Below are 24,250 nucleotides of genomic sequence, written 5' to 3' on the forward strand. Positions count from 1 at the left end.
GTTATGAATCATTTCACCTGATTTACTCTCCAGATAATGGGAGGGCTATTTGAAATTCTTCGTCAAGAGCCAGGAATGAGATAGAAGCTAGGAAAAAAGTTGAAGTTTGGTACTTCGTTCTCCTTAAAAAATAACAAACAAACCACATGAAAACATCTCATCTTGGGGAACATTAGAGGTCACACATGCTCAGGTGAGTGGCTGCAGTTTGATGCTGTGAGCTCACACCTGCCACCCTATTGGGTAAGATATTCCTCTCTTGAGCACTGTCACTTCTGAATGATTTGATTTCAGAGTTCAGAAGTCTCATCCCCTCCTGTATTCGTTCCTTCTCCAAACCCTTCCAAACATATACTGAGAATTTGGTTTACATTTAAGATCACCTTTTCTTAACAACAGTTTTCAAAATAATATGTTAATTCAAATACAGTAGAGTTTGAAGGTTAGAGCTCAATATTTAACAAATCAAGTGACTTAGGTGAAGTTTACTGTAGATTCCATGGAAGAAACAGATTTTGTTGAACTGGAATTAGTTGACTCAGTGGTCATGACTCTAATAATGATTTTTTATACAATCACAAAAAATTAACATCATTATGAAGAAAATAACGCCTGAAATTTAGTATCCCTAGAAAAAAAATACACATGACAACACACTGATTATTTTTGAAGGCTGTAGGCATTATAAAGCTGTCAGCATATGTTGTGAGGAAATTGTGGAGCTAAGACTTCTGAGGTGGCAAGACGCTCAGCTAGACAATTGCTACTTTCTTGCTACCCACCTGTTCCAAGGGTGACTATTGCTTCATTTAAGAACGCAGGTAAAATAAGGACTTTAGGCCAATAAGTTTGAGATTTTTAAAAATGGTATCTCTCTGGAGTATATTCAGTTTTTCTGGTATCCATCACTGAAAAACATTTGTATTTTTCTGTCAATTGAATATGATTGGCAGGTTGTAATGGAGTTCTTTGGGCCAGGTTTATCTGTAAGTCTTCTTTCACTTATGACATATGAATTCTGCTTGCAATTAGATCTCATTCCAAAGCAACCTAAATGTTTTTTGGTTCACACTTGGACCTCCCAGATTCTACTTAGTTATGCATTAGATTCTGAAAATTGAGTGCCTCTTTGGAGAGTACACAGCTCTACAGAATTGCACATGGTGCCCAATCCAATCAGAGAATTAAGTCTAAAATGTCTTTTTTCCCTACTTCCTTTGGGGTGAGCTAGAAAAAACACCGCCACTTACCTCTTTGTCACGACAAAGCAGATTTAGACCGGTTATCCTTGGTAGGAACTGAAGAGTTAAAAAATGAAGAAACTTTTGAAGAGAGATTTAGCAAAGAATTCTCCGAAAAGGTTGTTTTTCAGTCGCTTTTCTGTCTGCAGTTGAAATTTCCTGGATCAATAAGGCAAAGTACCTTTTGTTTTCAGTATGTTCTCAAGATCAAGCTCGGAGGTACTGGACAATGTTCTAACTTAGATATTGAAATAGAGAAGATTTTTAGAAATGTAATAATTCAGTTTTATGCGAAGAGGAAGATAATTCAATGAAACAATCTGGTCACAAACATACTGGTATGTTCTGAGTTACTTGAATGCTTGAGCAGTTCAGTACAGTTTCCCCAATGGGCTTGTGGTTTTACATGGTTTATAGTCACATTTTAAAAGTAATAAATTAGCTTATATAATAGGTATATTCAATGTATTGTTTTTCTTAATCAATTATAGATATTGGCAATGTTTTACTTTTGAAAAGGTTTTCTTTTCCATAAACAAAATATCATGGAAATACACCATTCCATTACATGTAGTAGAAATAATACAAGATTAGGTCACAAACTATGCACGTGAGATTTCTGTGGCATTAAATTTAAATTGATAATATAGATCACATGATTTGATTGACAATTTATCCTTGGCTATATTGCAATTTTAGGTTGTCAAGAAAGTGAATACAAGCAGTATATAAAGTCTCAGATGAAAAGTTATACCATAACATATTTTCCATAACATGGCATATGAATAGGCTTCAAAAAGTACTTGAATACCTTTCCATGGATTCTGTAGGTAATTCTGTTGCAGGAATGTAAGTTTGATTCCCTTCTTCATAGACTGTTAGTTCAAAGACTGAACAACTTTTTTTGTTCAGCATTTCTCCATTTCTTATTGGAGAATTGATTCTACCAGCATTTTTGTTTTTGAAAAATATTAGGAATTTTTCCAATTAAACACCTCTAAATGATACTCAGAATACTCCTATTAGTTATACAGATGTAGAGCTCTTAAACTGCAAGGCATGTTATTTAATATTAAAGCTGAGAAGGCATATTGGTTCCATTTTGAGCAATGAAGGGGTTGATGGGTAGTGGCTGCCTGGCTGTGTAAAAGAAAAGTAGTGGAGCTCAATACGGCCACAGCAAGGAAATTCCTGTATCTGTTATCAGTGCTTGCCGTGAGTGTTAGAAAGGTAAGCATGAGTGTATTCTATCTGTGGTCTTCTAAGCTAATCCAGAGCTTTCACTTTACAGATAAGAAATGTGATGCCCACAAAAAAAACAACGTTTCGGTCAAAACCAAAACAAAATGATGTGCCTTACTGTGTCAGTTATTAGTTTCCAGATTCAGCATAGAAGAATATAAAGACATTTTTAAAATTCTCACATTTTTTCTTGAGATTTTTTTTTGCTTTTTTCAATGCCTGTTAATCATGCCAGACTGTATTCATTTTGTTTTCATTTCTGGCATTATGAAGAAACTGAACCTAATGCATCTTTTCATCCTTAATTCCTTCTGCATAGTTCCTTAAATTTGTTTTTCCTCAGGCACTTCCCTTCACAATTAGACACCAATCTCTCTTTTAATCAAATGTTTCTCTTCCGCTTTTGGTTTTATTCCTGATCAAGAGAAGACTAGCCAGTACTGTAACACCAAAGGAAAATATATTAAGCTGTAGTAGTTGGGTAATGTATTATGATTTTTGCCTATTGTTAAGTATAAGCCTTTACTTTCTTCCTTTCTTCGATATATGAGTGGCTATGAAATGGCAGAATTCTAGAAAGTCAATTTTTAGAGAAGTTGCAACATAATATTATGAAAAGAAACAGTCCACAATACACTATATAATTATTTATCCTTGGAAAACCTATTCAACATTTCTGTATGTGTCCATTTAGTGCCAATGATGATATACTGTTCTTGAATGACTTTTTAAAAATCTCAAAGGAGGCTCATATTATTTCTGATTTTAAAGGTCATTTATTTTCCTCTCTTTGATGGGGTGGAGGGATGTGAAAGAAAAAAAATGAGATCACAAGCTTTGAATGAAGAGGGCTGGTCTGAACTTAAGTAGTTTCACATTTATTTTTTAGTTGTTTATCATAGAGAGAGAGGTGATGCCCAAGAATTCCAAGTTTGATCCTGTTTAGAAAATTCTGAGCACTTTCAGGCTGGGTATTAGGGAGACACAAATACAATATTCATGATTCACTTTGGAAATGATCCCTTTTCATGCCAACATTTTGATTCCTCTTGGAGCAGAATTAGGCTTTGCTGCTTACAACCTAATCCTGCCATTCACCTTAACTGGTTGGGTAATTCCATCACATCAGACTTAGACTTTGTGGCATAGATCTTTAAGAGGTTTTGCTCATTTTTTAAGAGACATGGGGTTTTAGCACAACGGGATCATAGGACCTTTGGTAAAACTATATTATTATACTAAAAACGACTACATTTTGACAGTGTTAAAATTAATTGTAACTCCAAAAGCAAAAGTGGAACACATCCAGAAGCTGCAGTAATATTAACATGGTGCCTAAATCCTGGCACTGAATAAATCAATTGGGTAATGAAAAAAGGTACAAATTATCATGCCAGTGTACATTGTATTTGGAGAGGATACTTTTAAACAAAAGGTTACTGTCACTGAAGATTTAATGATTTTTTTTGAAGGGTGCTCTTCTAATAATAAGGGTATATTCAAATGGCTGAGCAAGTATGCTATCAAGGACTGCACATTTTACTCTTAGAAGTACCTTGCATATTAAATATATGAGAGAATATGGTAAACATTAAAAGTATAGATAACTCAGTGTAAAAGAAGCAGCATATAAATTTGTTTTTGTGATAATTAGAATTAATGATCAGTGTGCCATTTACTACACTTCCTAATAAAAATAATTATTTAGTAAACACTTTCATGTGTTGGAAACGATGCTAAATAATTACTCTGTGTTAGGAGTAGGCAAGATTTTGGAGAAAAATTAGACGCAGAGAGGTTGATTAAGTATCTTGACTGAAGTCACATGGTGAGTAATTGACTTAGTAAGTGTTAAGTAACCGGAAAGATTGAGATTTGCATGCAGGTTTTTTTTTTTTTTTTTTTTTTGCTTTTTTTCACCACAGATTGACCCTTTACGGAAAGAACACTAACATAATGACTAAGAAACTTAGAGCTAGTTATGGATTTGCCACTAGTTGGTTGGTATGACTTCTGCCATATTGTTGAACTGGCCTTTAGTTTTCTTTTCTCTATAAAATGATGGGATGAGATAATCCAAGTATGAGGTCTCTTACAAATCTGAGAGGAATTTGGCGTAAAAAGTAAAATAAACTTTCTGTAAGTTGCATGGGGCTCAGAGGTAAAAAGTCTGTAGAACTCACATTTTTGAATGATTAAGAGCTGACTTAGAAACACAAATTTTTTTTTTTGCTTGTTAGATAGGTTGAAAACGTCCTTCAATTTCTACCCCATTGATGTTTCATTATTTTATTCTGTAAGTCACAGAAGATGATTGGTCTATTCTTCAATGTGTTTCTTCTTTTCTGGGTATATATGAGATACACAAACATTACACTTTTGTACACAGAGCTATAGCTGTAGCATAATTGTGGGTAACTTGCTGGGAAAGTTTGAGACATAAAGATGCACTTTGTATGCCACATTCCTGGAGTCTGAGTGTCTGCCTGCAGATATTCTTTTTCAGTATGTGTAGTTAGACAGCACTAGTGCACCTCAGCTAACTCTGAGGTTCCAGTTAAAATGCAGATTCCCACTGCCCACTCAGAGATGCTGATTCAGTAGATCCGATTTCTGGCCCCAAAGCAGCATTTGTAGTAAGTACCAGGTCATTTTCACATAGGAGGTCTGTGAACCACATTTTGAGAGGCACTGTTTGGGTTTAAATTTGTGCCTCTTAAGCTAATTGGCTACCAATTGGTTGGTGCCCTGGGCCTTTAGTCTTTCATTTTTTTACTAAATTGTATCTTGGATTACTTAACAAGTTGAGAATAATTCCTTTTTTACTTATAAGGTTTTTGAATATAATGCCTTAAGCTTGGAATTGCTTCTCTCCTTTTCTCTAGTTAAGGCTTCTTATTTAGGTTTCAGCTTACGGACCATGTCCTTCTAGAAGATATTTCCTACCCCACTCTGTTCGTCACGGAGCTCACAGTTGTCGTACCCTGGAGCTTTATGTACTTGTCCACTCTCCCCATTGGCTTGTGAGCCTTCTGAGGGCAGGGACGTCTTGCTTTTTGTGACAATCCAGTGCAACATTTCGTAATTGGTGGGCACCCACTAAACATCTGTTAAATGATGATGGATTGAATGAATAAACACAGATTGCTATACATATAAAATTGCTACTACATGTTACAAGTGTAACTATTGCCTGGAAAACATTCATTTCTTATGTTGGGCACATATTTAATGTCTTTTAGAAGTCATCACATAAAATTTCAATATGATGTCTCACTTCTTTGAAGTGAGGGAATGTTTACCTTAACTTATAAAGACAGTGCAAGCCTGTGTGCAATGATATTGTAAGGGAAAAAGGAAAAATGTCAATCTGGGCATTTTTCATTCAACAAACACTAGTTTTCACTTCCCAGTTGGTTGAAGAGTTTACAAGTTTAGCACATATCCTTCAATAAAGCTTATCCTCTTTCTTTCACCCATGCTTTTCCTTTTAAATCTCCATGTCAAATGATGGTGTTTCCATCCTTTTAGATCTCCAAATTAGAAGCTTCTGCACAATCCTTTATTCTTGATTATCTTAAGAGTTATGTAAATAGTAGCAAACCATACTTTAAACTCATATGAAACTAGTAAGAAGCAGGGGAACTGGATTTGGGGCCAGGAATTGCAATAACTCTCCCACCTGCCTATCATCTAGGGAGGAACAGTCTGCATAGCTAAATCCAGTGGGGCAAGGAGATACATTGTTGTCTATACGAGGAGTTTGCAAATCTGGCCTCACATCAAAACCATTTTAGGAAATTTTTAGCACCATCATTCTCTGTTCCCCATCTTTACCTCCATATGCAGGTCTATATTAATTTTGATTTTACAGAGGTAGGGCCTGAAGTTTCTGACATGAAAGGCAATTCTAGGAACTGTTGTTGTATTTGAGATCTATTGTATTTATGAGAGAGGGGAGAGACAAGGTTAACAGGGCTTCTAAACAACTGAGATGTTTAAAGTTCCTCTGTGAACTTGATTTCTAGTTCCTTAGAAATTCCTCCAGTGGAATGCCCAAGAGGGCATTCTAAAGGTTGGTAAGAACTCCTTAGAATTTTAGTCACCCAGCTGACTAGTGTGAATGAGAAAACATTTTATTTTCCTCAGTGAACGACTGGAATAAAAATCAAAAACCTAGAAATAACTTGTTGGTTTACCATCTAGACATGTGTACCAGAGATTAGGGAGGAACCCTGAAAAAGGTGTCCACATGAATTCCTGGGAAGCAAGTCACCCAGCACATAAAACATCAAAACCAATCTGCAGACTAATTCAGGACCTTGCTGACCTGTAGTGCAGGATCCCTCAGTTAACCGTCTTGGCCTAGGTCTTAGAAGGGGCAACAATGTAGATTTCTAATTCTGATGAATGCGACTGAGGTTGGGTAGAAAAGAGCTTTAAAAAACATCTATGTACAGCATATTGATCAAATCATATTAATGCTACATCAAAAATTAAAACTCACATTTGGTTCTTTTTCTCTTTCTTCATTAATAGTACCCTTCGCCCTTATTTTGTGCCTGAAAATGTTTCAGGAGCCTCTGATTAGTCTTTCTGCTCCACTGTGGCTCATCCCATCCAGTTTCTCCTGTACATTACCTCCAGAAATAGGTTGGTAAATGTAAATGTGACCACATCTCTCTCCTGTTTAGCCCTAACCCCCCATGCCACTGGTTAAAAAGTATCTAAATAATTCAACCTCCTTTTGCCTGCTATGCTAAGCCCTTTACAATCTGGCTTGAACTAACTCTCATTCTACCCCTTGGCATTCTTTCCCCAAACAGAGTGCAGCCCTTTGAACATCTCATTGTTTCTAGATGTGACTTTTTTTTTTTTTTTTTCAAGACGGAGTCTCGCTCTGTCTCCCAGGCTGGAGTGTGGAGTGCAGTGGCATGATCTCAGCTCACAACAAGCTCCAAGCTCCACCTCCTGGGTTCACGCCATTCTCCTGCCTCAGCCTCCCAAGTAGTTGGGATTACAGGTACCCACCACCATGCCTGGCTAATTTTTTGTGTCTTTAGTAGAGATGGGGTTTCATTATGTTGACCAGGCTGGTCTCAAACTCCTGACCCTCATGATCCGCCCTCCTCGTCCTCCCAAAGTGCTGCGATTACAGGCGTGAGCCACCATACCTGGCCCTTTTGTGCTTTTTTTAGTCTTGTTTTTGGCCACCTGTTGTTCCCTCTGCCTACAATGACTGTATTCTTCTCTAATTGGGAAGCTTCTAGTCATCCCTAAAACCTAAATCAGAATGTTAGTAACTTTGAGATAAACTTCCTGATACCTCTAACAGTCTCCTGATAACTTCTGTCCTTTCTCCTTATTTCTAAGAGCATATCATATACCATTGTTTATTATAGTACTTATCACTTATAGTAAATGTAATTACCTGTTGATATGTCTGTTTCCATCTTCACATTATAGCTTCCTTGAGATAAGAAACTAGGGCATATTTATTTTCAATTTCTCAGTGTTTGTTATAATTCATGACTCGTGGATTATTTTAAAATATCTTTTAGAAAAATAGAGACGCTGATTAAATAATATAGATGACTGTATTATATAATTTAAGGTACAGTGGAAACAAAGTATTGTTCCATTAATTAATTTTTTACTTTTTAATTTCTAAAATTATAATAATTTTAAAATTATGCTTAAATCTTGACTCATTATTGACTCCATAATTGAAAACATTGTCCTGAACTCTGAAGGGGTAATACTTTAAGTCTTAGAAAATAAACAAAAATGTACATATTTTAAAATATTAGATTATTTTCTGAAATATCTAATGGAAATAAGAGAAGCACACTGTCATAGTAATGTTGGCAAAAGGTAAAGAGGAAAAGGGAGGGTGAAAAGGATGCTGTGCAGTTATTGACTCCACAGCATTTATTATGCCACTATTATGTTTCAGGTACTGTGTTAGCCACTGTGAATACAGAAAAATATGAAACTCTCCTTTACCAAGAAGAACTCAAGGAACATAAAGGGGAAATGAGAGATATTCAAAAGTATACTTTCTTCATGTCACAATTTTCATGGTTCTGGGCCCTATCATCATCAACCATCAAGTTCTTTGTCTTTTTTCTCAAATGTTCTAAAGCTCTTGAATTCAACTCTTTAGATGTAATTAGTCATATGACTAGCACTTTGAATTTCAGAGTGGCATTTTATTAATAGACATCCTCTAATGTGGGCCAGAGAGTAATCCATCTATCCTCATAAATTATTTGAAACTAGAATTGAACTATTTAGATATTTCAAATTATTAATAAGCACCTGCAAAACAACCACCCAAAACAGTGACTGAATGCTCATTTCCTGATTCCTTCCCCCTAATTTGACCCACCTGTATTAGTCTGTTTTCATACTATAATTTACAAAAGAAAGAGGTTTAATGGATTCACAGTGCCACATGACTGGTGAGACCTCACGATCATGGCAGAAGGCAAGGAGGAGCAAGTCACATCTTACATGGGTGGCAGTAGGCAAAGAGAGAGCTTGTGCAGGGAAATTCCTGTTTTTAAAAACATCAGATCTCATGAGACTCATTTACTATCATGAGAATGGTGCAGAAAAGACCCACTCCCTTAATTCAGTCACCTCTCTCTGGGTTCTTCCCAAGACACATGGGAATTGTGGGAGTTACAATTCAAGATGAGATTTGGGTGGGGACATAGTCAAACCATATCACCACCTGATATAGCCATAATATCATGAAAATCAAGTTATTTTTAGTGTAATTGTTTATTATAAAATTACTTATCACTTGCTATATAAATGTAATTTATAATATATAACAAACCATAGGGACATACAACAGTATGGATAAATCTTATTAATATTAAATGAACAGTTCCAAAGTATTATAACAGGACATTCTTAAGCTAAAAACTACACATATGTAAATAAAATTACTTGTCCCTTGCCATATATATTATAAATTGAAGTTATATTTAACTATATATAACTCTGTAATTTATATAAATATATTAAATATTATATATAGGTATATATAGCTATGACTGTATAATTTATATTATAACTGTATATAACAAGGGACAAGTAATTTTATTTACATATATAGGTAATTTTTAGCTTAAGAAAAAGAATATCCTCTGTTATACTTTGGAATGGTTCATTTAAAATTATATTGCTAAGATTTATCCATATTGTTTGTCTCTGTCATGTGTTAATTTTGAGTGCTGTATCGTACTCCTTTTTGTGATATTAATAGTTTTGTATCTATTCTTCTGTTGATTTGGGTTGGTTCAAGACTTATACAGCTAACAATGACACCATGAGCATTCCTTTAGATATCTCAGGTAATATATGCAAGAGTTTCTCTTGGGTATACACCTGGGAGTGGAAGTAGTGGTCATCATTTATATAAATGTTGAATTTTGAAGATAATGTCAGTCAAATTGTTTTTCAAAGTGGTTTTACCTATTTATTCTCTCACCAGCAATGTATAAGAAAGCCTGGGGGGTCAGGTGTGGTGGCTCATGTCTGTAATCCTAGCACTTTGGGAGGCTGAGATAGGTGGATTGCCTGAGCTTAGTAGTTCAAGGCTAGCCTGGGCAACATGGTGAAACCTCATCTCTACTAAAATACAAATTAGGATGTGGTGTCACGTGCCTGTGCCTGTAATCCCAGCTACTTGGGAGGCTGAGGCACAAGAACCTGGGAGGTGGAAGTTGTAGTGAGCTAAGATTGCGTCACTGGACTCTAGTCTGGATGACGGAGGAAAATGTTGTCTCAAAAAAATTTTAAAAAGCCTACAGCTTCAGTCATCTTCAACTCTTGGTATTAATAGACTTTTAATTTTTTATGAATTAAATGAGTATAAAATTATAACTCTTTGCAGTCTTGATTTCATTTATTCTCTAACAATGCTGACCGTCCCATTATGTACTTATTGACTATGTGTTTCCCATCTTCTCTGATATGTCTGCACCCTTGCCGCCCTACACACAGTGAATTGTTTGTGCTTTCTTGTTGATTTGTAGGAGTTCATTACGTATTCTTGATGCTTATTTGTGTTGATTTTGTTTAATGAAAGCATCTTCTCCCACTTTGTAACTTCATTTTTACTGCATAGTCTCTTAATAAACATTTTAAATTTTACTACAGTTAAAATGACCAATTTTTTAAATCTTTTTTTTCTTCTTTCTTAAGAAAATATTTCCTACTCTTAGGTCCAGAAGATATTCATATATATTTTCAACTAAGAATTTCAAGGTTTTTGACATTTAAGATCTAAATTCAACTGGCAGCCATTTTCTCTGGCTCAACTTACTGAAAAGTACCATATTTCCTATTGTCTGACATACTATGTTTGTCATTTACCAAGGTTCTGGATATACCATTTGTCATATACCAAGGTTCTAAGCTCTCAATCGTGTCTTATTAGTTTGTCTGACTCTACCAATATAACACTATCTTAATAAATAAATCTTCATTAAAAATACTTAATCTGATAAAATTCCTCCTCCCTGCTATTTCTGAGAAATATTTTAGCCATCATTTGCCCTTTATTTTTCTTTTTAGAATAATATTTTCAAATTCTATAAAAAAGATGTTTTGGTTAGTATAAAATTTATAGATCAATTTGTGAGAGAATTGACATCTTCATAATATTTTCTATCTGTGAACATGGTATGTTTATCAACTTTTTGAGGATATTATTTAACACTCTTTGATATAATTGTATTACTTTCCCCATAGAAATGTTACACATTTTCTGTTTTTGTTTATAGATATTTGATATGATATTTAAATTGCATTTATTTCTACTTTTCTTTGAATTTGTCCCTGAATTTGAAGTTTTTCTCCTGTATTTCTATATTTGCATTTTAAGACACTAACATAAGAAGACATACTTGAATACTTATTTTATCACCAAATAAGTTAAAGCAGGCTCCTGTCCTTTTCTCCATCATTATTTTAAGAATTAAACTGTTTTAGAGAATTGAATTAGAGAAGTGATAGATAGCATCTTGATTAGGTAAAACCAACAATCTTTGACTATTTTTCTTCTACAAATAATACTTTCAGTATTTTTATGGGAATAGAGATGAAGCAGGAATAAATAAATGCTGTTTAATGGTTTATGTATTTTTAAGCACATAAACATTATGTACATGGAGAAGGAAAGATGTGTCAGCCTGCTGTTGGATTTCATAAAAATAAACTTTGGCATAGTTTTTGACCTCATTAAGCAATATGGCTTTATAAATTAAGTCAGTATCAATTATGCAAGCAGTGTATTTTTCTAATAAAATTATATTTATATGGAAGCATTATGTTCTATAAGTCGGCCCACTAAAGATACCGAATGTTTTTAGTAAAGTTAAAATTATGAATCATAAAAATATATAAAACTGAATTATCTTCTTTGCATGGTCAGGATGGAAGAATTTTCAATTTCTCATGATTTGTGAATATAAAATTGGCCTTCCTGGGATTTGGATCAAAATTGCTCATGCAATGAAGGCTAGACTCTTATTACACAAATTCATCAGCCACTGCCAACTTTCCAGATTTCTTTTGTTGCAGAAAAGTTGTTGAGAACAGTCACCATAAGGAAATTCAGTTGAGACAGTACAAGAAAATGTGTACACTGGGCCAAATATTTCTAATAAATTGACTTGTGACAACTATACACAAAATGGGCTTTTTATACCCAACATTTTTTCCTACTGAGTTTCATGGATAAATCTAAATTCTAATGACTCCACAAATACAACTACAAATAGATTACTTTTGAAACAAAAAGGTTTGTCTTTTACAATCAGTATGCAGGGTGTGCTAGAAAAGGAAATGTAACCCAAATCATTTTAAAGAAGGAAAGTGTATGCTTGCATATAAATGATCCAAAGTCTTGCTTATAAAATTGGCCTGTGACAGTACATATATAAAGTCTTTTAACTGAGTAAGTTTAGCTGCCTTTCAGTTTTTTTGCTTCTTTCTTTCTTTTACTTTTGTTTTTTTTTTTTTTGCTTTTGTTTTTTTTTTGCTTTTCTGGACAGATAGTTAATGTTAGTGTTAGTCCAACTGGAAGAATTTTGAGTAAAATGGAACACAAAAAATTAATTGAAATGTTAGCAATTTCCATGACCACAAATGGACTTTCAGTTCATAAAATGTTATCATTAAGCCATGAGAAAAACATTCTCATTTGAAAAGATGAAATTCATTGAAGATAGAACAGTCTACATTTACATGTATTTTTCCTTTGGTTATATAAGCTTTAATATGAGAAACATACTCTGTTTAGAAATATGGCATGGTTTGAATTATTTTTAAAATTTTCTACAACCAATACTTACTATTGCATCATTCCAAAAAAGATCATTTTTATTTTAAAAAAATGCCAAGTAATATAGGAAAATAAGAAAGTTATATAATGTTTATTTGGCTTGTTACTGATTGAATTTCCCCCTGAATAAAAATACTTAGAAGATGCAGTCCCAGAAAAACATATAACATTTTCTTTTAAATTTAACAGTAAAGAAGAATCATCAGTAACATCAGAAGAAAATAACTTTGAGAATCCAAATAATACAGGTAATATTCTTCATTAATTTTAAAACCAAATTTGTCTCTTTTGTTAAAGTCTACAATTAAAACAATCTTACATAGGCACAATTATATTAACTTTTCAGATACCTCTATCCCGACAATCGTTTGTTCTCATGAGGACAAGGAAGATTTGGAAGCCAGTAATCAAAATGTAAAAGATGTAAACAGGCAACATGATGAACATAATGAAAAAGAATTAGAGTTGATGGTAAGTGTTCTGGTTACCACGGTATTAGAGAAGATGAATCCATTTCTGCTTCAAAGATGCTGCAATGCCTGTCTTTCAATAGCTTCAACTAATATAATTTGCAAATGTGAAAGCACAGCCTATTCTGTCCTTGCATCTCTAGCTTGATCAACAAGGCACTTTGATTTCTGTATGTTGCTTCTGGTCTCTGCAGTGGTAAATTAATGACATTCATTTCTTATCTATTTACCAGCGGCTCTGAGTAATAGTTTGTAGGAATTACAGGAGAGGTAGCACTATCCTGATGTGCATTTCTAATCTTTGTGACAAGTGTATACTTAGCATAAATTCATCTATAAAATGAGAGGGCTGGACTAGAGGATTGTTAGTGTCCTGTCCAACTCTATAAGTCTATGATTCTCACATGTAACAGCATTTTTAAAAATTCCATCCTTGTGATAATCTCCAAGTTCTATATCATTGTAGAGTATTAAATTACCAAGTAAAAAGAAAATAGCCTGTGCCATAATTTTAAAACAGGAAACAAATTCAGTACTATACAATTTGGTATTAAATTTGTTATAAATTTCATACTTGGTGAGCATTCAATCTATTTGGAATTTTTTTGGGGGATGGTTTAGATAGCACTTTTATCACAAAGGAAGAAATAGGAGTAAATGAGTCACATAATGCAATTTATCCTTTACTGTATTTGGATGGACCTCATATCATTGGAATACATGGATTCATAATCACCTAAGATTAAAATGACATTTGCCTCTTTAAGTGTCAGTGCTGAAACAGGAAAGAAATAGAGCTCATCTATTTCCCCACATATTCCACCTTTTCTATAGTGATATGGGAGCTGCATCACTAAAGTATGCAATTTACTTTGCTCCAACTTTAAGAAACTACAAAGTTGTCACCCATCGTGAGAACTCTCACCAGCTGAAAGTTAACATCGCCATTTTTTTCAAACCACAGAATATAATGAAAGGGCCCTGAAAAATCACGTACTTCACCAATACATCTCATTACAATGAGCAGGCTCAAATATAAAAGTTTGTTTAGAAGTTACTGAGATTGTACATCCAATAAATGAACAGGGAGCTGTAATTTAGATGCTAATTTGCTCCATGCTGACGTTAATGCATAAAACAATGAAGCTCTATAATAGATGGAAATACAACCAAATCTGCGGAACCCACAGGCATTGGCTTACAAGACAGCTGTGCAGTTGACAAGTAACATGAGCCTTATGTGAGAAGAAGGGGAAAACGTAAGATTTGCATATAATTATTGAGATCATGCAAATGTCAGTTATGAGGAGGAGAAAAAAACACAGGCATCTCACTGTTAAATCCTGACAGTTGGCATCACTGAAGAGCTCAAATACATTTGAGTACCAGTTGGCAGAGGGTCATTAAAACAGAATTTGCAGAGACATTAACTCCCTCACTTTTCTTTGAGTGACGTTTTGCTATTAATAGTTTGCAGAGGCTTTGCAGAAAACATATTAATAAGAGAAACTGTAATGGGGGCACCTACAGCAAGTGTAAATGCAGCAAGGGGCACCCAGGAAGCTGCTCTCTAATTGATTAGCATAGAGCTATCAATGTGTATAGCCTAAGTGAGGAGAAAGTGCAATGACAAGCAAGAATAGTTGAATAATACAATGTGATATTTGGAAGCTGGGAAGGAGAGTGACTAATTTGGGCCCCCTTTCTTACTAATCTCATTCCCCAGTCATAGCCTACAAGGATCTCCCCAAAACATCTGGCTTCCAGAGTTTATATGAAATCTACAAATAAAATCAGTCAAAGAAATCTACCAGATAATTACTAGCCGAGTTAGTAAAACCTATCTAATTCACTGCATATTCAAAATGATCTTATGGTCATTATTTCTTTGTTGTTTTTATCCCATAAGATAAATCAACACTTAATAAGAAACAGAAGTACTGCTTCCAGAGATGAAAGGAATACATTTTCAACAGACCCGGTCAATTTTCCAAATACAGTAGAGGGTTTAGAGAAGAAGCAAATCCATGGTGAAATGTGCACTGACTTGTTCCAAAGGTCTCTGTCTCCATGTTCATCGGCAGAAAGCTCCATAAAGGGAGATTTTTACTGCAATGAAAAATATTCCTCAGGAAACGACTGTACACATCAACCTTTAGAGGAAATTAGTTCAAATATGAGAGAAATCAAGCCATCATTGGGAGATACTAGTAGTGATGAACTAATGCAATTACACACTGGCAGCAAAGAAGTCCTGGATGATAATGCTAATCCAGCCCGTGGCAATGGCACAATGCAAATACCTTGCCCCTCTTCAGATCAACTAATGGCAGGAAACCTTAATAAAAAACATGAAGGAGGAGCTAAAAAAATTGAAACAAAAGATTGGGGGTGTTTAAGAAGAGATTTCCATTCAGATATATCTGCACATCTCAACAAATCAACAGAAGAAGGATCTTCTAAGGGAGATTATGGCAATGGTAAGGATGATGAAGAACAAAGAATATATTTAGGCGTTAATGAAAAACAAAGAAAAAATTTCCAAACAATCTTACATGACCAAGAAAGGAAGATGGACAACCCTAAAATAAGTGTGGAAGGGATTGGAGCTAGTAACAGAGACCTGACTGCTCTGCTGAGTGAAGATACCGCAATCCCCATCCGGGCAATCACAGCAGATGGGTCTCATTCACCAAGGACAAATGTAAGTTGGAAAGAAGCTGTGTTAACCCCAGAGCATCATCATTTGACCAATGAAGGCAGCGCCCCAGAAGGGATAACTGGTCAAGTTTGTTCGCCAAGAACTGGAAATGTTTTGAGGAATGATTATCTTTTCCTAGTTGAAGAAAAATCAGGTGGGATTGATTCTGAAGATCAGGATAATAGTACACAGCATAAACAAAGTTGGAATGTTCTGGAAAGTCAGGGAAAAGCAAGAGAGAATAAGACAAACATAATAGAGCATATCAAAGATCTAACAGAGAATATCAAAGAACAAAGATATTGTGAAGATGTGTGGGAAAAAAGAGATAATACGAGGAGTCTGAAAGCTACTACGGAAGAATTGTTTACCTGCCAAGAAACAGTGTGCTGTGAACTGTCTTCTCTAGCTGATCATACTGAGAAAGCAGAAGCAGGTACAGCCTATATAATTAAGACAACATCAGAAAGTACTCCAGAAAGCATGTCTGCTAGAGAAAAAGCAATAATTGCTAAGCTACCTCAAGAGACAGCACGAAGTGACAGGCCCATCGAGGTAAAGGAAACAGCGTTTGATCCACATGAAGGGAGAAATGATGATTCACATTATACCCTTTGTCAACGAAATACAGTAGGTGTAATCTATGACAATGATTTTGAAAAGGAATCACATTTAGGTATTTGTAATGTACATGTAGATGAAATGGAGAAGGAAGAAACCATGTCTACATACAATCCTAGAAAGACACATGACAAGGAGAAATGTGGCACTGACAATATAACATCTGTGGAAGAATCCTCACAGGTCATTACAGAATATCAAAAAGCAACTTCAAAACTGGATTTACAGTTGGGAATGTTACCAACAGACAAAACGGTATTTTCAGAAAACAGAGATCATAGGCAAGTTCAAGAATTATCAAAGAAAACAGACTTGGATGCCACTGTGCATTCTGCTTTTAACTCAGACACCAATAGAGCTCCTCAGAATAGCTCTCCTTTTTCCAAACATACTGAAATTTCGGTGTCAGCTAATGAGCAGGCAATTGCTATAGAGAATGCAATTACTACCATGGCTAGCCAACCTATTTCAATGAAATCAGAAAGTATTTGTAATTCAACAAGAGAAATCCAGGGTATTGAGAAGCACCCTTATCCTGAGTCTAAACCTGAAGAGGTTTCCAAAAGTTCAGGAATAGTGACGTCAGGTAGTAGAAAAGAAAGATGCATAGGCCAGATTTTCCAATCAGGAGAGTGTAGTGTGGAAAAATCTCTAGGGCCAATGATTTTAATCAGCGAACCTCTTGAGACTATGGAAGAAGCAAGGCGTGAAAGTAAAGGATTAGTAAGCTCTGGGCAATCACTATGCTCTTCAGGTGAAAAGGAATCTGAGCGCTCTGCTTCTACTAGTCTTCCTGTTGAGGAAAGTCAAGCACAAAGCAATGAATCTTTGTTTTCAAAATATACCAACTCTAAAATACCTTATTTCCTTTTGTTTCTGATATTTCTTGTAACTGTCTACCATTATGACTTAATGATTGGCTTGGCATTCTACCTTTTGTCATTGTCCTGGCTGTCCTGGGAAGAGGGTAGACAAAAAGAGTCTGTCAAGAAGAAGTAACCCCAGCACTACTATTCTCTCTTAAAAGATAAGCTATTTAACCCCAAACATTTGGATTGGTGAATGGGACTAGTCATTGTTCAAAGATCCAGTGCAGTTTTTCTCTTGAAGGATCATTTAAAAAGGAACGCGAATAAGTTTGCTCCTTCATATAAGTAATTATTCTATATAGGACCATTATGTTTGGATCATTAAATACCTATATCAATATGAGATCTGAAGCACGTCAAGTTGAAATTAGGTACAGCTGTTGCTCCTTAGCAGGCTATGAAGTTGCAATGCTTCACATCTCTTCGCTACTTAAAGTGCTATTTCTTACATTCATTTCTCTCGCAATAAAGCTTCATTTTTTTCCCTGAGAGTATATAGTTTCCCCTAAGGTTTTAAAAAACAGATAAAACATGGACAATGGCAGAGGACTTTTTTGATCTTTTAGTATTGAATATGAAATTTGTATTTAACACTATCATTTATCAGGATTCATTGATCAAATATTTCAACCTTTCATATTTTTAAGAAAACATCCATATACATTGAAATGTAAACTTAAACATATTCTGTTCACTTGAGTGTGATACTGGATGTGCGTGTGCACACACACACATATGTATCTTATACCTTCTTTATAGCTACAAAGTCAGGGCGTTCATAAGCAAAATCTGATAAGACTGAAACAATTGGGAGATTATCTTTCAATTCTGCAAAGTTTTGTGGGTGGCCTGTCTTTAAGCAATGCTTTTCTCCTGTGAGGGAAGACTGTAACACAGCTGAACTATTTCAATGTCAACTATTCAGAATTGAAACTGTATATTAAAAGTTCCACAAGCATTGCTTCAGAATGAATTTGCACCTATAAAGCACAAGGCATTAAATGACAATAAAAATTCCAAATGGACTATTTGTTCCATATGGTAGTATTTTTGTCTTCAAACAAAGTTTTGATATTTTCTCATTATAAGACAATGAATTATCCCCCGAAGTGCATTTAGAAAACAAATAGTCTTTGGTGATATTTATTATATGATTATCAGGTTGTTAGATGATAACTCAAAATTTTAAATAGGCAAATAGGTAAAGTGGAAATCGATTGAAGAAATGAATATCCAGTATAGCAGTGACTTTGACTGCTGTTATTACCTATAGCTAAGTGTATATGATAAACTCATTTTAGTCAAGTAGAGGCAATGCAAAGATTTGCATAGTTTATTTTAACTTTATGGAATGACTACTATATGCAAAACTCTGTGCTCTGTTCTGTGGCATAGCACTTCCTTTGATATGCTGCATAGCTAGTTCTAGGCATAGGTATGTAGTGTGGCACTTTTGTTGTCACTGAAATTATGGAAGAAAATCACCCAGAGGAGGCCTCTTTGGTTGGTTCTTTTTTCATAGGAACTTCTTTCATAACACATGTAACACTGATTTTCAGATAGAAAAAGTAATCTGTTTATTTACCTGAAAGGGCAAAGTCAATGAGTAAAACTTGCATATGTCATCCTATAGAGCTAAGACATATGCATTTATGGGAAGACAAAATAAGAATGAAACATTTATACTGACTTTCATCTGCTAGTAAATGATTTCCTTAATTTTTATTAGGTACATAACTATTTCCAAATCCTCTAATTGCATACTACTCTCAAGTCCCATTGAAAATGAATGCTTGACTTCATCTTTTTAGTTGACCAAATACAAACATCCTGAAGTAGAACTTAGGGCAAATATTTGATTGAGAGGGCAGAATTTCATTCACTACAAGAGAAGTACTGTAATCAGTACCTAGAAATAATCTCTAAAATTGCTATCCTGATAATTTTGTTGACAGGTCTAGATTACAATGAAGTTAAGGTTAGGATTTCCTTAGTTCTCAATGGCTCAATTTTTGAATTCTACCTTTAAGGGTTTTAGTCAACATGCCATATCTCATTTTTGCAGAGAACACTATACTATGAACACAGGTGTCTGAACTAGAATTATTCTCTTAAAAGACAACATAACTTTTATGTCTTTTATTTAACTTTTGGTAATATTAACTTACCAAATCTCCTATACATTTTTAATATGACAAAACAAATTTTAAAAGATTCGAAATACTTAATTGTGTATTTCTCTGAATTCAATGAAGAAATAATTCATGATTCAACTGCATCTCCAAACATTACTTATGACCTTGAAATAAAATAAGAACCTATGAAACTATTGATATGTGAAGAGATGGATTATTGCAACCTCTTTTGGTCGCATCACTATGCCGAGCAAGAAAAGTGGATCTCGGAGTACTAGCAGCCCCTGGTTAATGGAGATCTGCCTGTGAAACATGATGGCAAGAGTAATCTTTATAAGCATAGCTGCCTGCACCTAGTCTCTCCACGTACCAGTTAAGGCCCAAATGAGGGCATGGCAGGAGATTTAGAGAGGTGCATCACACATCCGCTTCATATGTTGGGTAAGAAACATCACCTCATCTTTCATTTTGCTGGGCTCCTGACTTTTAGAAACAAAATTCTGAATATTTGCAAGTCAAGTAAGTATGGGTAGCAAAAACAATTATCTTTTAAAAAAATCACATCGGTATAGGCCATCAATATCACAATAGATTTCTAAAGGTAAGAGAAAATAAGCCCATGAGATGACAGTCACCCTTCAACATAAAAGAACATTGGGTTAATGCAGCCATGGTATCCTGCTGAGCTCCAGTATTTTGATAGTGAATTATTTCAAATAATATATATCTATCATTTTATTAAGCAGGTCCATCTTTAACGTGTTATCGCAAACCAGTCTGCTGGTTAAATGGAAAATAAAAATATCCATGCCAAATTTCGGAAAATATTTTTCCCAAATAGCATTTATAATGCTTAATGTTTTTCTCTAGTCATGAGTGTTATTTTGTAACACCAGCTCTTTATCTTCATTAGACTCATTCTTTGTATATAAATGAACCAAAAAAGCAATGCAAAACAATAAACTAGCAGAAGAACTAGTAAAGATACAAGCAGATTTATCTACTGATTTCTGTTCTTGTGATCTGACTTTCAAATTTTTACTGAGAATATAGGAATTGATTTATGCAATAGGATCTTATTCAGTTATTTGAATCTATCTTAGTCAGTTCCTGTAGAACTGAGAAATAGGATTGACTCTGATTCCGCAACAAGATCTGAAATGAGAAGCCAAACTCTTCAAGCACCTCTATCTCTGTACTCTTATATGAAGAGAACAGTAAAAAATTACTGGTATTTATTTGATTAAATTCATTTGCTTATTTTTTTCTGTTTTTGGAAATAATTTATAATAAAAATGGCAACGTAATTCACTTTTCCTCTTTTAAATATAGATTTTGCCATTAATCCAACATGTTTCCATCACTTTACCAAAACCTATTTAAAACAACGAATTAAATTTTCACTAGGTTTGAATGATCATGTTTTATAAGAAATGTCTTTATTTTAGCATGTTAAAACCTTATTAAACAAACAACTCTTTTAAAAGCATAACTTTTTTGTGTCACTTCTATATTTGTTAAATGCATTCATATTACTTTCATTTTTCAAATATGAAACAAATGTGAAAATTTGATGAACTCCCTTTTTCCTAACATACTCAATTCTTTGTATTAATGGTAATAAAAAGAGGCATGGGTAAAAGAATAGATTATAGAAAAATTACCTTAATTTAGCTATGATGCCTCCGACATATGATTTGCGGCAGATTTCAATGCCTAATTAAACTACTGGTCTTGGTTAGAACTGATGCATCTTCCTACTCACACCCCTACTGAAACCATTCAACCTTATTTCCCACTGCTCCCTATCTCTACCTTAGTCAGTGACATCCCCAGAACACGCCATAGGAATCTGTTCCTCCATGACTGCTCTTGTATGCCTCCCTGCCTAAAGGACGCTTTCAGCTATCTCTACTTCTCTCTTCTCTCTTCCTATCCAGTTCTGCACACTTTGCTATGGAAATTCAAGACCCTGTCTTTTAGAAGTATCCTGCTGTTGGAGTCAGTAGGATCTCTCCATTTTCATATCTCTGACTAACTTTCTTGCATGCACTAGGGATTTGACTCATTATTCTAACTGGACTGTCTGCTTGTTCAAGACAGGGACAAGGTTTCCTATCATACTGCAAGGTCTAGTTTGTAGGAATATTCAGTCAATACTTGTGGATAGAATTGAATTGCTGTGAGGTCTTTATTGAAATGCGGACAGGATACTCTGAGGTCTGATTACAAAGGAGTAAATTTAACCAAATCAAAACTGGAATGCTTTAGTAAACTACCAAACACAAGGCTGAAAAAGGCAGAGACATGGAGAAAAAAAGGACAGAATGGTACAATGGATTTGGGAGGTAGGGAGGAAAGAAACATCCTTCTCTCTCCATTTCTGTTAAGAATTAAGTTGATTTATTATATTTATAATTTTTTTCTAGCACATGAATCATTCCCTTTATTTCATGGAGAATAAAATACCAATTATATGTTAAAAGAAAATAATGCAAATTTGAATTCACTGGCTAAGGTGAAAATAGAACAAGACACGTTTTCGGATAAAGTAGCTCAGTAGCTTAAAAACCAAACATCACAAGACATAAAGTGTAAGAAACTCAATCTTCTTAACTGCTGCCATGCCCTTTGAAAATGGCTGATGTTACAGTTTTGCACCTGTTCTGCATGTCAACTTTTAGGGTAAACAGAACAACCAGAAAAAATAATCAGTGGATTTTTTTAAAAAAGAAAGCATTTGCTTGATTAATATATGAGCACCCACCCACCAACATACACACAAATGGCAGTGAATGCAATCTACTAATACTTCGTGTAGTGATGCATGTAATGCGTGGTGGTTCATTTTTGATGAGATTCACAGTATCAGACTCAGATATGAAATTAAAATGTTAATACAAAGACATGCCTAATTTTGAGGCAGAGTTCAAAGGAAAGAAACGTAGCCTAGAAATGTGGTAGCATGTCATGTAACAGCTTAAGACTATTGGCAACTAGTATCTAAAGGTTCAAACAAAAGTCAGAAAAATGTCTATTATATGGTAGAATTCAATAATCCTGTATATGATTGACTTGGTTCTGAGTGGAAGCAGACTTAAAATTTCCTTGAAGACAAACTTTATAAAACATAATATCAAACAGCAGAGAGATGGTGCTTAAAAATCATTGAGTTTAGAAATTCTCTTTGTAAACACTTAATCCATAACCTACTTTTAGTAATTTTATGTAGGAAGCTTTTGTGTTAGAATTTGTAAACATTTTTAGCATAAAGTGTTTATAGAAATATACATTTAAATCATTTTATACATACACACTAAAAAGATTATATTTTTCTACATATTAAATTGATTCCCAATTAATAAGTATTTGGAAAATCCAATTGTCCTTTTTTCATGATGCAAATACAATTTCTTTGTTTTTAAGTGAAAAGGTGGAGTCCTACCTAAAGAAGGGAATAAAAAGATTATTTCCTATCTTCATAAATATGTGAAAATATTTTAAATACATTTCTACTCCTTGAAAGTTGGAAAAGAAAATAGAAAGTAAAGATAGATTATGTTTTTCATATTTTCATAATCTTTTGCTTTTATTATTTTTAATTGACATAATTGTACATATTTATGATTACAGTGATATTTTTATACATTTTTACAGTGTGTAATGATAAAATCAGGGTAATTAGCATATTTATCACCTCAAACATTTATCATTTCTTTGTGTTGAGAATATTTCAAATCCACTCTTCTATTTGAAAATAAACAATAAATTGTGGTGAATTCTGTTCTACTCCCCCTAAGTACTATAGAATGATAGAATTTATTCCTCCGATCTAGATGTAATTTTGTGTCCATTAGCCAATCTCTGACAATTTCTATCTATCCCATCTGTTCAAACTCCTAGTAACCACTATTCTAGTACCCTCTACTTCTATAAGCTCAACTTTTTAAACTTCCACATATGAGTGAGACTATATGGTATTTGTCTTTCTGTGTCTGGATTATTTCACTTAACATCATTTTCTCCAAGCTCATCCATAACGCTACAAATAACAGGACTTCATTCTTTTTTATGTCTTAGTATTCCATTTGTATATATATCACATTTTCTTTCCCCATTCATTTATTGATGAAATTTTAACTTGATTCATATCTAGGGTTATTGTGAATAGTACTGCAATAAACATGCTTCAGTTCATGGTTCAGTTCAGAGATCTTTTTGACATACTGATTTCCTTTATTTTTCATAAATAGCCAGTACTGGGAGTGCTGAATCATATGGTAGTTCTGCTTGTAGTTTTTGATGAAACTCCATATAGCTTTCCAAAATGGCTTTACTAATTTACATTCCCACCAGAGTGTATCAGGGTCCTTCTTTCTCCACATTCTTGCTAACATTTGTTGTATTTTGTCTTTCTGTTGATAGCCATGCTAATTGGAATGAGGTGATATTTTATTGTGGTTTTGATTTGCATTTCCCTGATGGTAAGTGATGGTGAGCACTTTTTAAAAATATACCTATTGGCCATTTATATTCTTCTTTTGAGAAATGTTTATTCAACTCATTTGCTAATTTTTAATCAAGGTACTTGTTTATTGACTGAGTTGT

The 24,250-nt window shown here is 34.2% G+C and overlaps 1 protein-coding gene across 1 annotated transcript in view; it reads left to right on the forward strand.

The window, feature by feature from the left end:
- The window catches only part of PPP1R3A (protein phosphatase 1 regulatory subunit 3A), a 38,165-nt gene extending 17,285 nt beyond the window's left edge, over positions 1-20,880 (forward strand). The window contains exons 2-4 of the mRNA XM_033193367.1: positions 13,036-13,094; positions 13,193-13,317; positions 15,226-20,880. Of these exons, the coding sequence (XP_033049258.1) occupies positions 13,036-13,094; positions 13,193-13,317; positions 15,226-17,637 (2,596 nt within the window). The 3' untranslated portion in view covers positions 17,638-20,880. The remainder of the gene's footprint in view (positions 1-13,035; positions 13,095-13,192; positions 13,318-15,225) is intronic.
- The last annotated feature ends 3,370 nt before the right edge of the window (positions 20,881-24,250 follow it).

The sequence above is a fragment of the Trachypithecus francoisi genome, unplaced genomic scaffold (genome assembly GCF_009764315.1).
Source record: "Trachypithecus francoisi isolate TF-2019V2 unplaced genomic scaffold, Tfra_2.0 Lachesis_group4, whole genome shotgun sequence".
Classification (NCBI taxonomy): Eukaryota; Metazoa; Chordata; class Mammalia; order Primates; family Cercopithecidae; genus Trachypithecus; species Trachypithecus francoisi.